The sequence below is a fragment of the Aricia agestis genome, chromosome 2 (assembly GCF_905147365.1).
Source record: "Aricia agestis chromosome 2, ilAriAges1.1, whole genome shotgun sequence".
Lineage (NCBI taxonomy): Eukaryota > Metazoa > Arthropoda > Insecta > Lepidoptera > Lycaenidae > Aricia > Aricia agestis.
In genome coordinates, this window is record NC_056407.1 from 9,689,557 (window position 1) to 9,708,660 (window position 19,104).

At 36.6% G+C, this 19,104-nt stretch overlaps 1 protein-coding gene across 2 annotated transcripts in view; it reads left to right on the plus strand.

Annotated features, from left to right (window-relative positions):
* The first annotated feature begins 6,806 nt into the window (after positions 1-6,806).
* Positions 6,807-19,104, plus strand: part of LOC121739674 (pancreatic lipase-related protein 2-like) — a 36,079-nt gene continuing 23,781 nt past the window's right edge. For both annotated transcript variants that reach the window (XM_042132196.1, XM_042132199.1), the window contains exon 1: positions 6,807-6,886. In XM_042132196.1, the coding sequence (XP_041988130.1) occupies positions 6,838-6,886 (49 nt within the window). In that variant the 5' untranslated portion in view covers positions 6,807-6,837. The remainder of the gene's footprint in view (positions 6,887-19,104) is intronic.

Genomic DNA, 19,104 nt, shown 5'->3' on the forward strand with positions numbered 1-19,104 from the left:
CAGTTCTGATTTCATTTATAGTTTAATCGAATTTAATTATCATAGTTAGGCGCTCCCTTAATATTATCAGTCAATTCTTGTTTTATGTGTCCATCTATACTTACCTAATTATTTGTCGTATTCTGAATTAAAAAATCACGGAGCTAATATAAAAAATTTTTGCTTGAAAATTAATAATAATTAGTACTTATCAAATTATATCTTGCACATAAAAGGGTCTATGTGCAAAAATGTATTAGTGAGATATAGTTGTTTTTTTGTTTAAATAAAGACTTTGATTTTGAATTAGAAAATGTCATTTTCATCAAATACCGAGCAAAGCTCGGTGAAATAGCTACTAATAATTATAAAATAAAAAAACTATTGATAAATTCACTGAATGTTGATTTAAATTACAAAATAAGTTGAAGGCTTGGCTTGAATGTGATCTGAAAACTTTTTACGATAGATATATTGCATGGCTATGCAATATTTTGCTTGGCTCCTTTTTACATTTAATGTTTTGGTGGGATTGTTATTTATTTATTTATTTAATTTAAAACACTTTATGCAAATATTTACATAGGCGGGCTTAATGCCGTGTGGCATTCTCTACCAGCCAACCTTAGGGTGATGATGAAAGTGTAGAATAGGCGCATTCTAAGACTGAATTGGTTTAGACATTAAATAAAAAGTTATATAATTATTTTATACATATTTTATCATAATAGACCTACATAAACCGTAATTACCTATTATACATACTAATACATTCTATAAGCTTATTATAATACCATACATAAGTTATACATAATTAAACTATATAAATAAGATATACCTACATAGAATAAGGAATTGAATTACTAAATGAAAATATGTAATATAATAATATATTTGTCAAATATGAATTCCAGTGGAACCTTAATCTAATTACTAATTATTATTCAACTGATTTAAATATAATTGACGAACTCTGCGTTTAAAAATATTTTTGTTAGGGGACATCCTGATTTCTTGGGGAAGGGCGTTCCAAAGGAGTATGGACTGTACATGAAAGGAGGAGTGGACAATACTGGAATTATGAGAGGGACAATGTAGTCGCAAGTTTTTGGATGATCGAAGTTCCTGACTGTGGGTATTACTGAAAAATTCAAGGTGGGAAGATAAATATAGAGGAGCACTGGGAGAGTAAAGGAGAGAGTACAGCATACACAGTGCACGCAGTGAACGACGTTGACGAATTGGCAGCCATTGCAACTTAGATCGGTATTGAGAGACATGATCAAACTTACGAAGATTGAAAATGAACCTGATGCAGTTATTTAGCATACGGTCAAGTTTGTTAAGTAGTTCTTCACGGAGTTCGAAACAACAAACGTCACCGTAATCCAGTTGTGGAACTATAAGGGCTTGAACCAGCAGCGACTTTATATTAAAAGGTAAAAAGTTTATTAGTCGATAAAGAGACCGCAAAGAGCCTGTCACCTTACGGCAGACGTTAGTAATGTGAGTACGCCAATCGAGACTGCTGTCTATATGTAGCCCGAGATCTTTAACACTGGAGCTAAAAGGGATGACACTATTACCAAAGACGACGGGTGGAAGGGCTCTAATATCGACTCGACTCATCAAGCGCGGACTGCCAATCAAGATGGCTTGACATTTACTGGCGTTTACATGCAGACCGAAATTTGCAGACCACGCATTTATAGCCTCCAAGTCCCGGTTCATATTCCTAATCGCAGCAGGTAACTCTTCAACCCTCTCTTGAATGTAAACCTGCAAATCATCGGCATAAAGGTGATACGCACAATGAAGTATAACCAAGGATATAAGATTAATAAATAGAGAAAACAAAAGGGGAGAGAGAATACCGCCTTGAGGTACACCAGCTTCAAGATCCACCCAACTAGAAGAGGAATCATCTAATCTTACACTCTGCTGGCGTCCTCGAAGATAGGAACAAAACCAATTTAAAACTTCGGGTGAGAGAATACGGGAAAGAATTGACAGAAGAATGTCATGGTCGACGTTATTAAATGCGCTGGAAAAATCGATTAAAACTAAGACAGAAATTTTTGAGTTCTCCATGCCAGCCCTTACATCATTAGTTACTTTTAACAAAGCAGAGGTGGTACTGTGCCCCGGTCTGAATCCAGATTGAAATGGTGAGAGGATTTTGTTTTGGATAACAAACGCGGAGAGCTGCTTTTGAACACATGCTTCTAGAACCTTGGATAAATAGGGAAGAATAGAAATAGGGCGAAAATGGGACGGCTGTAATGGATAAGGGATTTTAGGTAAAGGACGAATATAGGCTTTACCCCATAGTTTAGGAAATGTAGAGTGCTCTATAGAAAAGTTAACAATGTGAGTAATAGCTGGCAAGAGTTCGTCGATAATAGGGAGTAACATCTGTCGACAGATGTTATCACAGCCAACGGCTTTAGAGCCAATGCGTTTAATGGTAGCTTTGATCTCACCCGCAGTAATTCGAGAAAAATGGAAAATTTCATCGATAGCAAAAGGTAAACTTCCTAAATAGGCAATGGTTTGCCGTTTGGTTTGAGTATCCAATGCAATGCAAGAAGAAAAGTGGATGTTAATATCATTTAAGTTTATGGAGCTTTGCAAGTCACATTGACTCTGTTTGCCAATACCAATCGTGCCAAGGAATTTCCAAATGCTACCGGATGAAGAAGAGTATGATATTACATTATTTAGAATATGTCGGCGTTTTGCGTTGCGTATCACCTGGTTACACCGATTTCTTGCAGCCTTAAAGTCGATCCAATTGTCTTCAGACCGATGAGACCTAAATTTGCGGAATGCCCGATCCCTGCGCCTCATAAGCAATTTAATATCATCCGACATCCACGGTGCTGGTTTGTGTTTTAATTTGATTCTCTTAAAAGGTGCGTGGATGTCAAATAGATCGGTTATTTTGCTATTAAAGATCTGGACCTTATTGTCGATAGAGGTCTCTGAGATAAGAGGCTCCCAATCGATCTCCGCTGCATCCAACTTTAATCTATCGGTGTCTATACAAGATAAACAACGTCTGTATATAATTTTAGGACGAAATCTTGCAGGTTTTAGATTATACCGAACAAAGATAAGGTCATGGAGAGAAAAGGAAGGAGCAGGATATTGACCGTGAGAAAAAACTGATGAAGGACTAGAGGTCAGAATTAAGTCTAACCATGTGTCCTCACCGTTGATATTGTGATGTGTGGCTTGAAGAGGCAAGTTATGAAAACTGCAAGATTCTAGTATATGTTTAAGCTTTTGAGAACGTGACGATAAAATGTCCAACATATTGGTATTAAAATCTCCCATGATTAAGTGATGAGTATAGTCTGTGCCAAGGGATTCTAGAACTAATTCTAAGTGGGAAAAATAGTCAACGGTAGGGGGACAATATACAACTCCCAGGGCCAGCTTAGCTCCCTTAATGCATACTTCTAAAAAAATATATTCAGCATTAGCTGAATATTGAGGAGACGAGGATGCTATTATCTTGTAAGAAAGGTCACTGCGTAGGTAGATAGCAACACCGCCGCCACGTCTGTCAACACGATCATTGCGTATTAGGATGAAGCCGGGTAAGCTGTATGTTGTGGAGGGGAGGTGAGGCTTCAACCAGGATTCCGAGATAAGCACTGCATGGACGTTACAACCTGTAAAAGTTGTAACGTCCATGCATTTAATACCTACCTTACCTAACAAGCAAGCGATCACAGGAGTCCGACTTCCAATAAGCAGTGAGCACTCTCTACTAATTAGGTATTAATTCAATTAGAACACGAAGCCCTTTGTAGCCGTCAGCTAATACTCCTGCCCTCAAACATTACGAGCATGAATCATGAACATATTATATCATCAACAATTGCTCTAAAATATAGTACAATATTTTAGAGCAATTATTGATTTTGTATGTTCTTGATTGATGTACCTAATATTTATACCAAGTACATAATAATATATACCTATTACCTACCCTAATATAACACCTATATCTACTGAATCTGCATATACCCGTTTACTAACTACGCTGTGTATACAGACATTAGGTTAGACTTAAGGGCATTCCTACGGAAAATTTGAAAGCTACAGAGTTATAACAAAAATACAGCAATAATCTTCAGTATCTTAACATTCCTTTCCACGTTTTAAAATTTCTATTTTCGTTTATTATACTCATGATACTCGTATCAGCTTCCAAAGTAAAGCCAATTTATTAAAATTCAAGCATACATTCAGCATCTCCTTAGTATTCACAAATTACTTTTCTTTGAAACACACGCCGATAGATCGACAACATCATAAACTACATATTCCCCGTTTTAATTTTTTTTAGGTCAATTTTGAAGTAAGATAAGTAAAAAATAGGGTTTTAGTACGATCTCGTTAACGCGGCAAATGTATGGCCAAGGTCGTTTGCTCGGGGGACGGCCTTAAGTATTATACATCCGCGCAAACGAGCAGATCAACCACTTCCCGCAAGATCACAAGCAAATGTACCGTGTAACTGATTCTGCTCTACTCTACTCGACTCCTCTCTCTGGATCGTATCCAACGAAGGGCCGCTCGAATTGTTGACTGCCATAGTGTTTCAAACAGCTTGGACCCCTTGGATTTACGCCGAGATGTAGCTTCACTCTGCATCCTCTATCGGTTGTATCACGGGGAGTGCTCTGAGGAATTGTTCGGAATCATACCATCTGCAACTTTTCGCCATCGTCCCACGCGAAAAACATACCATCCTCATCACCTTGATGAGTGGCAGTCTTCCACAGTGCGTTTTTCGCGTAACTTTCTGCCGCGCACTGTAAAACTCTGGAACGAACTGTCACCAGCAGTATTTCCGGACCTATACGACCTGTAAACCTTGAAGAAAAGAGCGTATTCCCTCTTAAAAGGCCGGCAACGCACCTGCAGCTCTTCTGATGTTGCGAGTGTCCACGGGCGACGGTAGTTACTTACCATCAGGTGACCCGTTTGCTCGTTTGCCCCCTTATTTAATAAAATAAAATAAAAACATAATACGAGTACGACTATCGTTTTACAGAGAAGAAGCTGCGCTCAAAAGTTTAAAATCTGAAAAACTGCGCGGGAGCCGGGAAGTGAGAACTCTATGCTTTTTCGGAATAGAAATAAATACACACATTGAACATAATAATATAATACAAATACTAGATGATCCGTTGAACTTTGTATCATTCTGCTCCAAATGTAAAGCTTCCCTGAACTTCCAGTAATATTAATTCAAGACGAATATTCGGTTTAGCCGTTCTGGAGACGAGACTAACAAAATTTGAAATTCATTATTATATAAAGTAGTTTGTTTATGCAGATCAATTTTAATTTTATATTCTGCAATGTAACACAAATCGCAATATTCCGTATATAGGAAATAGAGCATGGAGCATAAAATTCTGTTATGATAAGGAAATCTCCAAAATATAAAAATATTGTATGATATAAATTCTAGAATTTTCAGTGTATTTTTTGAACCCTCATAGAGTTGGTTTTCGATGTATATATATATATATATATATATATATATATATATATATATATATATATATAGTTCATATTCTCTAGACTAATTAAACATACAAAGTCTCAATTGAATAGCTATTATACTTTACATCTTATTGATACTAAAATACACCGACTTTGTCACTGTCACACTCATACACTGACACAGTGTGTCAGTGTATGAGTGTGACAGTGACGAAATGATCATCAAAATGTTTGGCTACTTCCTGAAGTGCTAGAAAGCTGAAATTTGGTATGTAATCTCAGTTTAGTAAAAAAATCATATACTTGTAACTTTCGCCCCCCTTCCCCTAAAATGGGGGGGGGGATTTATATGAGACTTTTACCAATTTTATGAATTAGGACATAAGAGTTTACATGGGACTGCAGACAGTAACTAAAAAGTAACTAAGTACTTACAAGAACCAACCAAAGGTAAAAAGTGGGACCCGAGTTTCTTACGTCGGTTCTTCTCGCCGGGGTAGTTCCCGATCCGGCGCGGTGGTAGGCATCAGGTAGACATTCTGAAAATTTTTGATTCAAAGCTCAGAAATAAAACATTTTTTATTTATTTTATTTTATTTAACTTACAAAAAGAACTGAAATCCCACCAAAATTTCTTGTAAAATGTTGGCGAGACGACCAGTTCGACCACATAACATATTTTAACCTATGAAAAAGATATGAGATTTCATGTAGATCCATAAGCTTCTAAACTACACGGCCTAACTCTACTGACCCTAACTTAAAGTAATTCTACATAATATCAGTAAATATGTATGGCTGGGCTGTTTCGTTACTAACTTCAGATTAGAAACTAAATATTCGTCTTCTCCGCGACGGTAGAGAAACGGCGAAGCCATACATATTCAGTGTTATGTAGAATTTGTTTAAGTTAGGGTCAGTAGAGTTGGGCCATGTAGAATGTAGATTCAGAAGCTTGGCTCTATATGAGATCTCATATCTTTTTCATAGGGTAAATCTTATGTGGTCGTCTCGGCAACATTTAACAAGAAATGTTTTTGGCGGGATAAATTATTATTTCGATATCGACTTCTACGGACTACTGTAAACGTTGCGCTAAACGACTCTACATAATATTAAAATATGAGTTACGTATGCGGTATGCTTAACACTGAATACATATTTTGAGTAACATAATAATTGCGTTAAATACGTTTTAATTTCATGTGGGGTTACATTATTATTCTGAATTCGAATCCCACTTCCAAATTCCAATTGTGAATATTCTTGTTCGTTGACAGGCTGTCAGTAGGCCGCAGCCAGCGGTAGAGAACGCACGTGGTGAGCGCCATGTTTCGCGCCGTGAGTGTCGGTTGGAAACGGTACTGGTGGGGAACAGGTTTGGAACATTATTTATCATTATATTATGGTTATAGAAAAATATAATCCGACTTCACATTGGAAAAAACCCGCGAGTTAGACTTTAATTCATTTGAGCGCGAAAAATCCGTTCTGCTCTATCAAACTTTGTTTTCCCTGTCAGTTGTAGTTAAACAAGTTTTTTTAAGTGGATAATTATAGGCCGTCCGCATCGCCGGCTCGTTATATTTCTAAAACATATCGGCATTTGGCAATTAACGCGGGCGAACTCGTCGATAGTAATTGTTTTGTCGTACGGCCTCAACTATTTGTGTTGTTGTGTTCGTCTCCTTTTCGGAGTCTGTCGGCTTTTTTCGGAGCACGTGGTGAATTTGACAGGTGCAATTGAATTTGGAACTCCTCTCGACAACAAAACAAACGAATTTAAACAGTACTCAGTGCACTCTACATAGAGCAGAAGACGGTGGCAAGCATTGTTAATAGTCTTAAATAGTTTATAATTAAATGATTTTAAAATATGTTAATATTTATATTATCAAAACAACGTTTTTGTGGAATCCATTGAATTATAATCACATTATTTTAATAATAACAATAATTGTTACGACCGTCGTCAAACGCCAGTGATTTGCTGTGAGAAAAACATTAATATCAATAAAAATTTTATTACACAATCAAAAGATAATGAATTAAACTTCAATGTAATAAATATAAAGTACGTATAATGTACCTTTCTTATACTATACAAGGTGCAATTAAACCTACCGGCCAACATTATTTTAAGGCTTAGGTATCATTAGGAGAGTCTATTTAACCGATAAAAATAGGTTGTTTTCTATTACACTAACATAATATTTTATCCAACTTAAAAATCGTTACAGAACGGTCACTACTCGACGGTGGGTAGAGCGGGCGTGACGCGGGGGGTGGTGCCAGAGGGGAGCGAAAGGCACGCGCCGGCGAGACGTAGTGTCCATTCATTGTGGTGTTTTTTAGGATAACTTTCGAAAGCTATTTCTCAACATTTTAGTACTGAATGATTATAAGAGAAAAAAATACGTGTATTTTTATTTATAACAATATTACACGGATCAATATATCGAAATTTTGCCGGAAGGTTTAATTGCACCCTGTATGGAGTTTTACCAAGCTTCGAAGTTTAAGTAATTATTACTATGGTCTATGATTTATAGTTTATAATCAATAACGCAACCTCTAATTAGTAAATTATAGGCTGCTAACAAGAATAACAAACACCAGTAACCAGAAGAGAACGACTGAAAGACTCACAATGTTTTTTCTATTTTTAACCGACTTCCAAAAAGGAGGAGGTTATATGTTCGGCAGTGGATATTTTTTTTTTTTGGAAAAAAAGGTTGTAAGGGGGTGAAAATGCGTAAATTTGTTCAAATCAAGTTAGTTCCAAAACTCATAACAGATGGCGCCAAGAGTCGCTTAGATCGCGCTATCGCTTGCTCATAATATGTATTTCTCTAAGAGATGGTATCATGTTGAATCGGGTTTTTCGATTGTTATACACGTTATTAATTAATAACTACCTACCAACATAGACATCAGAAACAATAGCGCCAAAACTACTGAACCGATTGTAATGAAATTTTGTACACAGATAGTCTAGAGCCTGAGAAAGAACATAGGCTACTTTTTAACTTGAAAAAGGGGTTGTAAGGGGGTGAAAATGCGTAAATTTGTTCAAATTAAGTTAGTTCCAAAAACTCATAACAGTTGGTGCCAAGAGTCGCCTAGATCGCGCTATCGCTTGCTCATACGTATTTTTATAAGAGGTGGTATTAAGTTAAATTTTCGATTCTTTCGATTGTTATACACTACCAACATAGATATCAGAAACAACAGCCTACCAATAATAAATCATAAAGTTAATACCTACGTCCTACAGGTATATTACTTAATGTAATAAATACTAAATAGTTTATGGGTAAAGCTAAAGTTGTATAATGCAGCTAAGTTGTGTAAAGATAAATAAGCTTTAAAGTTTGGTACTTACTTATAAAAAATATATATATTATGTGCACACTGCATGGCTGTTTTGGGTATTTTGATTTAAGGGGTAGCTTTTGACACTAATTTTGTTGACACCGCGCGCTATAAACTGAAGTCTACGCGGACGAAGTCGCGGGCAACAGCTAGTGTAGTTTATATACGTTTTAGGATAAGTACGTTTATTATAATATGGGAACTAATTTTCTGAGCAGTTTTTTAAATACCTATTTGAGATGTTATTATAATCAGTTAAAAAAAATATTGAGCAGTTATTTAATTTTATGGCGGTTGATTAATTATTGCGACTGTAAAACATGGACAGTAATAAAAAAATTATTGAGCAGTCCAATAACTGAATGAGAGATAAAAATGATGGAATGAGCGGTTCGATAACGACTTAACAGAAGGCCCACTTAACCACGGATACCGTAGCGGGGGGACGGGGGGGCGCAGCACAACACAGAGGGAGCCGAGCGAGCGCAGCGAGCGTGCTGCGGCAGCAGCCGGCGACCGTCTTACTTTCGTTTTATAACGGTACGGAACCCTCCATGGGCGAGTTCGACTCGCACTTGGCCGATTTTATTATATTTTACCACCTCATTGTTTAAAAAGCTGCTTAGAATAAGATTTCTTGCTGTTAAATTCCGATTCGTTACTGCACTGCACGTAACCGCTCATTCATTAATTTTTACCGCTCATTGAATTATTTTACTGCTTAATAATGTTTTCAATGATCCATTTCATTATTTTTTACAATTCATATTTGTTTACTTTACTGTTTAATTTTAACTGCTAAACTAGTTATTAGACGTGCCATTTATAATTTTTAACTTACCAAAACTGCAATTTACAATTGACCCTTTAAATAAGAGTCTTATAATATTAATATTTAATACAATAAATAAGTACACAATCATGTCACAATGTTAGTTACCTTACTCCTCCGAAACGGTTTTACTGATTATACTCCTATTAATCCTTCGATCGTGGATTCTTGGAAATCTATTGTTATTCTATTGTGTCTCGCTCACCGGTGAGCTTGTAATAAGATACGTAAAATAATATACAGGTGTATTAATTATTCTACGTATAGTACGCGATAGTTTACTAGGTAACTAAAAAGAGTGAAATTATTATTTTTAACAAAAAATTAAAACCGACTTCCAAGGTAAAAACAATAATAACATTCTTATAATATGAACTAAAAAGTATTAAATAATTTTTCCTATCTAATAGTGCCTTTTTTCGTATTCGGCTAAACCTCAACTATTTCTGTACTCAATCTTTATAATTTTGAAGTCGGTGCCAGTTACAAAAGTTTCAAATATTCTGGCAGACTGAAGATTCAGCTATATCTGGTACCGACTTCAAAATGATGAAGATTGAGTACAGAAATAGTTGAGGTTTAGCCGAATCCGGAAAAAGGCACTATTAGATAGGAAAAATTATTTAATACTTTTTAGTTCATATTATAAGAATGTTATTATTGTTTTTACCTTGGAAGTCGGTTTTAATTTTTTGTTAAAAATAATAATCTGATGTTTTTTTCATAATGTACAGTGCACGTATTCGATTTTACAGTGATAAGAAGATTTCGCATGGAGTGATAAACTAAAAATATATAATGTCATAATTATTATTATCTTAATATAAAAAAAAAAACATTTTGTTAGCTCGCTAAAACTCAAGGACGGCTGAACCGATTTTGCTAATTTTAATCTTGAAATGTTCGTGACGGTTAAGGAAAGGTTTATTTTAGGAGGAAAGTGATACAAAGATCCAGTGAGCTATATGGTTATATTTAGTAGAAAACAATGTAAGTAGTATTAAAACAATATCTACCGTATCTAGCACTTCTAGTACCAAGAAGTTGATAAAAATATTTTGAAAGCTGGTCGATTGAGTCTGATCACTAAACAGTACTATTATTATTACATACCCCTTTAACTTTCACGCTAACCTCAAAATTGAGTCATTCTTAATTCAAATTATTTCCTAAAACTGCATTAAAATCTGTTGAGTATTTCCAAAGACCCAAATTAAAAGACGGAAGCGGCACAAGCGGGTTCATTGTATACTGTACTACGTTAAAAATATTATCTGTTGTGTGACATTAGTATGATCAATGTTGAGATAACAGCTGATAGTGAGTTTCGCAATTTTTATCTTATCTCAAATGTTAAAATGATTCAGACTATACGCCAATAACGTATTGTCGATGGATAATTTTAATTTTGCGTATAATTTACACACAAATTTGTATTATCATCATTTATATTAGATAGTATATTAGCTCATTAAGCCTATGATTTTATTTATTTTCTAGAATTTTATCACATTGTATTCTAATTTCTAGAGTATGTATAATTGTATAATATGATAAGTCGCAAATTAAGGGGGAGAACAACCCAAAAAACCTTCTCTCTTCACACTCACGCCCGTCTTTCATATGCCAGGTGAAAAAAAGGACGACACGGATTCATCGCCAAGTTAGCGGGCAGTTATAGGTATTCTTTTTTTTAAAGGATATCTATTAAGTTATTAAAAAATATGTAACATAATCCCTGCCTTTTCAAGCTTTATTTTAATGTATTACTCGAATAATAATAATAATTCCCACACCGGTTTTGGTGACGGTGGCCGGTTTCATTGAAACCAGGCCAGCTACGCAGGAGTAATTTTATAGTGCCCAAGTGTGTGCGCAGTACACAAGAGCACTCTCTATTCCTTTACTCTCATAACCCAGTGGGACGGAAGACCGACACGACCGGCGAGAGATCAGGCGCAGGACCGACTTTTTACATGCCCATCCGACGCATGGATCATCTTACTTGTCAGACAATCAGGTGATCAGCCTGCACTGTCCTAACCAAACTTGGAAATGAATGTTTCCAACGCGGGAATCGAACCCACGACCTCCGAGTCAAGAGCCGCGCTCTATACCACTAGACCACGGAGGCGTTAAGAGGGAATATATATATTATTCCCTCTTAAAAGGCCGGCAACGCACCTGCAGCTCTTCTGATGCTGCGAGTGTCCATGGGCGACGGAAGTTGCTTTCCATCAGGTGACCCGTTTGCTCGTTTGCCCCCTTATTTCATAAAAATAAACTTCCACTAATCAGTCGTTGTTCAGTCGTTGTCTTCGCAGACTTACAATTTAAAGTTGGCCGACTATCGTACAAACCACAGAAATAGATCAAGATAAAAGCGCCATACGCTCGTGTTCATACAAATTGAAGCGACATGGCGCTTTTATCTTGATCTATTTCTGTGGTTTGTACGATAGTCGGCCAACTTTAAATTGTAAGTCTGCGGTGACACTAAAGGCCTGTATTCACTTTGATTAGTGATAAGTGCAGGCGATTAGTAATCAGGAGAAAGCAAGTGTGGACAACGACTGATTAGTGGAAGTTTATTTTTATGAAATAAGGGGGCAAACGAGCAAACCCTTACACTTTATGTTTCGGTTGTTGGGACATTGTTGGCACAAGAACTAAGAAGCTTCGTGCTATGAGACGATACCATTGGACGATACACGCAGATCGTCCAATGGTATCGTTTTAAGCACGAAGCACTACGCAGGTGCGGCCCGGGCATTGCTTGCAGAGCTTCGCTCTTCGACTGTCAGTTTGAACGTCAATACTACAAGAGGTAACCTATCAGTCCCACAAAGCCTTCGACCCAATTCAAATTCAGATGCAGACCTGACATTATAACAATTAGTTGTGTTTAGACGTGGATACTTGATAGTTCTACCAATAACAACCGCCACTTTTAGTAAGGTGGTTAAAATATGACAAAGCAAACAATGGAGTTTAGGACGTTTTTAATTTCTCGTAAAAATATAAAAAGTGAAGTCAAAATAAAGTCATGTAAAATTAATAAAAAATGCAAGAAATTAACAATAAGTTGAAAAAAAAAATCTAGCAGCTTTTTACTGTCCGAATTTTCGTGTAAATAGACCACCTACTTATATAAAAACAATATACACAGATATTATAGCCTATACGGCAATTTAAGCAGGTTGACATTTCCATTGCAAAAAATATTCTCAACTTGAAAATAAGAAAAGCACCTGCTTAACTAACGTCTTCTTAAACCACATAAGCTCTACCTTGTCCTACATAAAAGAAAATCGTTCTACATAAAAGAAAATTACATACAAAAGATCTCAGTATCTGTCGTCATGTTATCAAGATTAACGCAGTATATATCCGAGATATATTGTGAAGTACGTAAAGGTCACGTAGTGGTATGCATCATTGGCTGCATAGCATTACGCGTGTTAAGCCGAGTGCATAATATGACATCTCATTTAATCATAAGGCATCCATTACACACTCATGCAAGCGACAGTCAATTCCGTCAATCATGAATTATGTTTGACTAATGATGACTGATGGACTGACGAATGGTATTTGACGGTCACTCAATTCCCTTCAGTTTTATGTCAGTCAAAGCCAAAATTTTCAAATGTAAACGTTTTAGATTTTTTTCCTTTGATTATATACTACACTAGATAGAACCTAAGTCGCGCGATTCCGTTGAAAAAAATTGTGCCCAACTGTTGGACACAACGCCGCGATTCGCCCGTCAGTGCTATTTGTGACTTTAGTTTATAATTGTTCCCGTACATCGATTTAGTCGTTTACGTGCAAATCATAAAAGTATATTGTGTGGGAACCGCACATTTTTCCGGGATAAAAATCATTCCTTGTCCCAGATTCAAATTAGTATCTCCATACCGAATTCCATCAAAATAGATTGAATAGTTTACGCGCAAATCATAAAAGTATATTGTGCAGTAACCGTACTTTTTTCCGGGGCAAAATGTATCCTTTGTTCTTTTTGCAAAGCAAAATGGGTCCAGCCGTTTACGCGTGATGTCGTCACCACGCGAAATATAACGTTCCGCGCAGCTTCGCCCGCGTAAATTAGATATTTTTAGTCCACAAAAAATAGCCTATAATCCTTCACGTGGTCTACTTCTTATCTGTGCTAAATAACAGAAAAATTGCTCCAGTAGTTCGTGAGATAAGCCCTTTCAAATAATTTCCCCCGTTTTTTTTCCATATTTTCCTCTATTTCTTCGCTCCTATTAGTCTTAGCGTGATAAAATATAGCCTATAGCCTTTCGCGATAAATGAGCTATCTAACACTGAAAGAATTTTTCAAATCGGACCAGTACGTCCTGAGATTAGCGCGTTCAAATAAGCCCTTTCAAATAATTTCTCCTATTTTTTCCACATTTTCCTCTATTTCTTAGCTCCTATAGCTTATATCTTTTCTCAATAAGTGGGCTATCTAACACTGAAAGAATTTTTCAAATCAGACCAGTAGTTCCTGAGATTAGCGCGTTCAAATTTATTATTATTATTATTATTATTAAATAAGCCATAAGCCATTTCAAATAATTTCTCCCGTTTTATCCACACTTTCCACTATTTCTTCGCTCCTATTAGTCTTAGCGCAATCCCCTACTACCCTATTCCCTCTTAAAAGGCCGGCAACGCACCTGCAGCTCTTCTGATGCTGCGAGTGTCCATGGGCAACGGAAGTTGCTTTCCATCAGGTGACCCGTTTGCTCGTTTGCCCCCTCGTATTATTAATAAAAAATAAAAAAGGTATATTGAGTCGAAAACGACAGAAATAAATGATATTCGAAATACATCGTCATTTTGTCGGATTTTCCCTCCTCTTTTTCTCTTCAATTTGAAAATTATATTTCCATCCTCACCAGCTCCAATAACCATAGAACTGCATGTTATAATGTAGAGTATTATGTAACAGCCTTAACACGTTAACTGACATTAGTACGTGCGGCTGCGTGATTCTACATTCAGTACGGTCAGGAAAACAGTCACTTCAAAATACAATTTTAATGGTTCCTTTTCCAAAGACAGACTGTTTGGCAGCGTTTGTTTTTTTACCAGATGACGCCCACAACTCCACAATGTCGTTTTTCGCGCGGCAACCGTACATTTTCCCGGGATAAAAATATGCTTTTTTTTATGAAATAAGGGAGCAAACGGGTCACCTGATGGAAAGCAACTTCCGTCGCCCATGGACACTCGCAGCATCAGAAGAGCTGCAAGTGCGTTGCCGGCCTTTTAAGAGGGAATAGGGTAATAGGGGAGGGTAGGGAAGGGAAGGGAAGGGAATAGTTGAGGGTAGGGAAGGGAATAGGGTAGGGGTTAGGGGATTGGGCCTCCGGTAAACTCACTCACTCGGCGAAACACAGCGCAAGCGCTGCTTCACGCCGGTTTTCTGTGAGAACGTGGTATTTATCTAGTCGAGCCGGCCCATTCGTGCCGAAGCATGGCTCTCCCACGGTTAAAATGCTTAGTCCTCTTCCGGGATTCCAAGTATCTCCATAGAAATTTTTAACTTAATCGGTTAAGCGGTTTGGGCGTGAAGAAGAAACAGACAGCCAGGCACGCTTTCGGATGTATAATAATAATATTGTTATGTCATGGATTCTGAAATTTTGTTTTTTATTTCTTTGATTAATAAGTTAGATTTCATTGTTAAAACTACTGTATTGCAGCTGGTTTGTTTGGTAGGCGAGTGGAAAACCGACTTGTCACAACATACGCAAGAGAAAGAAAAAAAACAGTTTATCGCAATCTGTTTAAATATTCAGATGTGATATGTTATCACTTATCACTTAGGTTACGTGGTACGACTGGTCCATAGCAGTTTTTATTACACACTCTATGCCGTCTAACGTCTGCAGCAACGGCTTTTAGATAACATCAATACGATGTTATCTAAAAATCGTTACTGCAGACAGTATCTCATAATGGCTATTGTTATCTTATCAAAAGTAGTTTTTAGAGTAAGGTCATCCAGATGACATGTAAATTGTAAAAATTTCATAAAAAACTTGTTGTGCTTACCCTGTATAAAATTTTATCAAAGAAGAACTTCAGAATATGTCAATAATTATTATTTATAAATTGGTTTTGCGCACCGTACCAATTTATTAAAATTCCATAGGCATACTATGTAGAGACGTCTTATCTGTTTATAATATTATGTTAGAATCAGTTCATTACAAGCATGATAATATTAGAATTAACTACTATCACAATAATATTATGTTTACTATGATTGCAATCTAACATTCTTCATCTAATGTTATCGACAAAACTTAACAAAAAAATGCACTAAATGGATATACGGACTCAGGTGAGGAAACATTATTTAAAAATTTAAAAACCTACTTAATATATAATTACTGATTGCGTAATTTACGTAATTTACTAATGTTATGACATTCATTTTGGCATTACTTGTAGCAAAAATAACTTTCAGAAAGTGGTAAATTAAAATTAGAAGAACACTGTAGGTATGCTCCAAACATCTTTATGAAACATTAACCTGAAAATGAAATCTCGAGTTGCGTAAAGCGACAACTCGAGACTGGCGAATAAACTTGAGAAAGTTAAAATCCCACCAAAAACATTTCTTGTAAATTAATGTAGCCGAGACGACTACAAAATTTTTACCCTGTGAAAAAGAAATATTATGAGATGTCATGTAGAGCCAAGCTTCTGAATATTCTACACGGCCTAACTCTACTGACTCTAATTTCAACAAATTCTACATGGCTTCGCCGTTTCGCTACCGTCGCGGAGAAGATGCAAATATTTCGTTTCTGATCTGAAGTAAGTAACGAAACAACCGAGCCATACAATATATTTATTGATATCTGGGGGCACGGCAGTGCCTCCGCCAAGTCGAGCAAAAAAGCGGCACGGCCGTACCATACTTTTCTCGAACCAATTCAGGCTCTTTTTGACCCCCTATAACTTCATTGGATAAACCAACAAGCCTGAATTTTCAGTTGCTAAGCAAGCATTGTATAAACACGGTATATTTAAAATTTTATTCAATTTGCACCAGTAGTTTAGGGTCTGTAACTTGTTAAAGTTTCTTAATTTTGTCACTGACTGACTGACTGACTGACCGATCACCAAAGTCTAAGGCACTTCTAACAGATATAGAACCTTCAAATTTAGAATATAATTAGTGTTTAGTGTCTAAATCAAGGGAAAATTCAGATATTTCAAAATTTCTCTATAGTTTTCCAGATACACTAACTTCGTAAATAACTTTGTAATCCCATATAAATGTATAGGATTACAAAGTTACATTTGCGGTTTATGAATCATTGTACCCGTACCATCAATATCTACGGTTTATCGTCGGTAGAGAGATATCTAGCTAGTGTTTAGTGTTAAAGGTAAACCTAATAAACATTTCGTCATTACTGTTAATTCTCTAACTTCGTGAATAACTTTGTAATCCCATATACATGTATTATAAGATTACAAAGTTACATTAATTGCAATTTATGAATCACTAGCTGTTGCCCGCGACTTCGTCCGCGTGGACTTCAGTTTATAGCGCGCGATGTCAACAAAATTGGTGTCAAAAGCTTTTATAAAAAAACCCTGGTACCCCTTAAATCAATAGAGCTGTGCAGTGTGCACACAATAAGTATTTCATCTTTTTATATTAAACTTTATATTTTATGCCAAATTTTAAAGCTTATTTAGCCCTCCAATTACACAACTTTACCCATAAACTATTTATCATTGATAGATTTAAGGTTACGTCACACACAGATAAAGTACTGAGTTATTTAATACCGTAGAATAGATATAACAATCGAAAAAAATCGAAGCTTAAATGTAAGATGATACCACGTCTTATAGAAAGACTTTTGAGCAAGCGTCAGCGCGATGTAGAAGACTCACGGCGCCATCTATTATGAATTGTTGGAACTAACTTAATTTGAACAAATTTACGCATTTTCACCCCCTTACAACGCTTTTTTCCAGTAAAAAAAGTAGCCTATGTCCTTTCTCAGGCTTTAGACTATCTGTATACAAAATTTCATTACAATCGGTTCGGAAGTTTTGGCGTTTGGCGTGAAAGCGAGACTGACAGACAGACAGACAGACAGAGATACTTTTGGCGTTTGGCGTGAAAGCGAGACTGACAGACAGACAGACAGACAGAGATACTTTTGGCGTTTGGCGTGAAAGCGAGACTGACAGACAGACAGACAGACAGAGATACGTTCGCATTTATAATATTAGTATAGATTATGTGCACACTGCACAGCTGTTTTTGGGTATTTTGATTAATTAAGGGCCGCGCTACACCGGAATAGCAGCGGCGAGGCGAGCACTTTCAGCGCTGCCATTCCGGTGTAGCGCGGCCCTAAGAGGGGTACCACTTGCCAGGGTTTTAAAAAGTTTTTAAATTTGACAAATTTTGTTGACACCGCGCGCTATAAACCAAAGTCCACGCAGACGAAGTCGCGGGCAACAGCTAGTGTTACAATAAAGTAAAAAATAAAACGCCATCTGTTGAATCGTATTAGAACTAAAATGTTCATTGCGTCGATATATTTCTGGATTTTTAGGGTTCCGTACCTCAAAAGGAAAAAACGGAACCCTTATAGGATCACTTTGTTGTCCGTCTGTCCGTCCGTCCGTCTGTCAAGACCCTTTTTCTCAGGAACGCGTGGAGGTATGAAGCTGAAATTTATATCAATTACTCAGGTCTACTGTCCCTTGAAGCTGTGAAAAAATCAAACTTCTAAGCCAACGCAATCAAAAGATACAGCCGTTTATGCCGCAAATTTTCGACACTTGCAAGGGAATCAAAACCTACAGGGTGCTTCCCGTGAACTCAGAATCTTGAAATTTGGTACGAAGCAACGTCTTATAGCATAGATAAAGGAAAAATTACGAAAACCATAAATTTTTAGTTACATCACATAATATATTTTTTTTTAATAATTTTAAACTTACTACCCATTTCCTCATAAACGCGTAGAGGTATTAAATTGAAATTCATACCAAATACTCAGGTCTATAATACCTTTAAGCTGTCGGAACCCTCGGTGCGCGAGTCTGACTCGCACTTGGCCGGTTTTTTTATAATATTATACATAAAATGTTTAAGATTTTTGAAATTTTATTTTAATACACATCCAAGACCCAGGAACATTGAAAACTTTTTGTTCCGCCTGCGGGACTCGAACCCAGGACCCCCGGGATGAGCGCTGGCCACGCGCAATGCGAATTCATTTTCATCGATATTTTCATGGAAATAAGATATTTTCCCACATCAAAATGTAGCCTATGTCCTTTCTCAGACTCTAGAATAACTGTGTACAAAATTTCATTGCAAT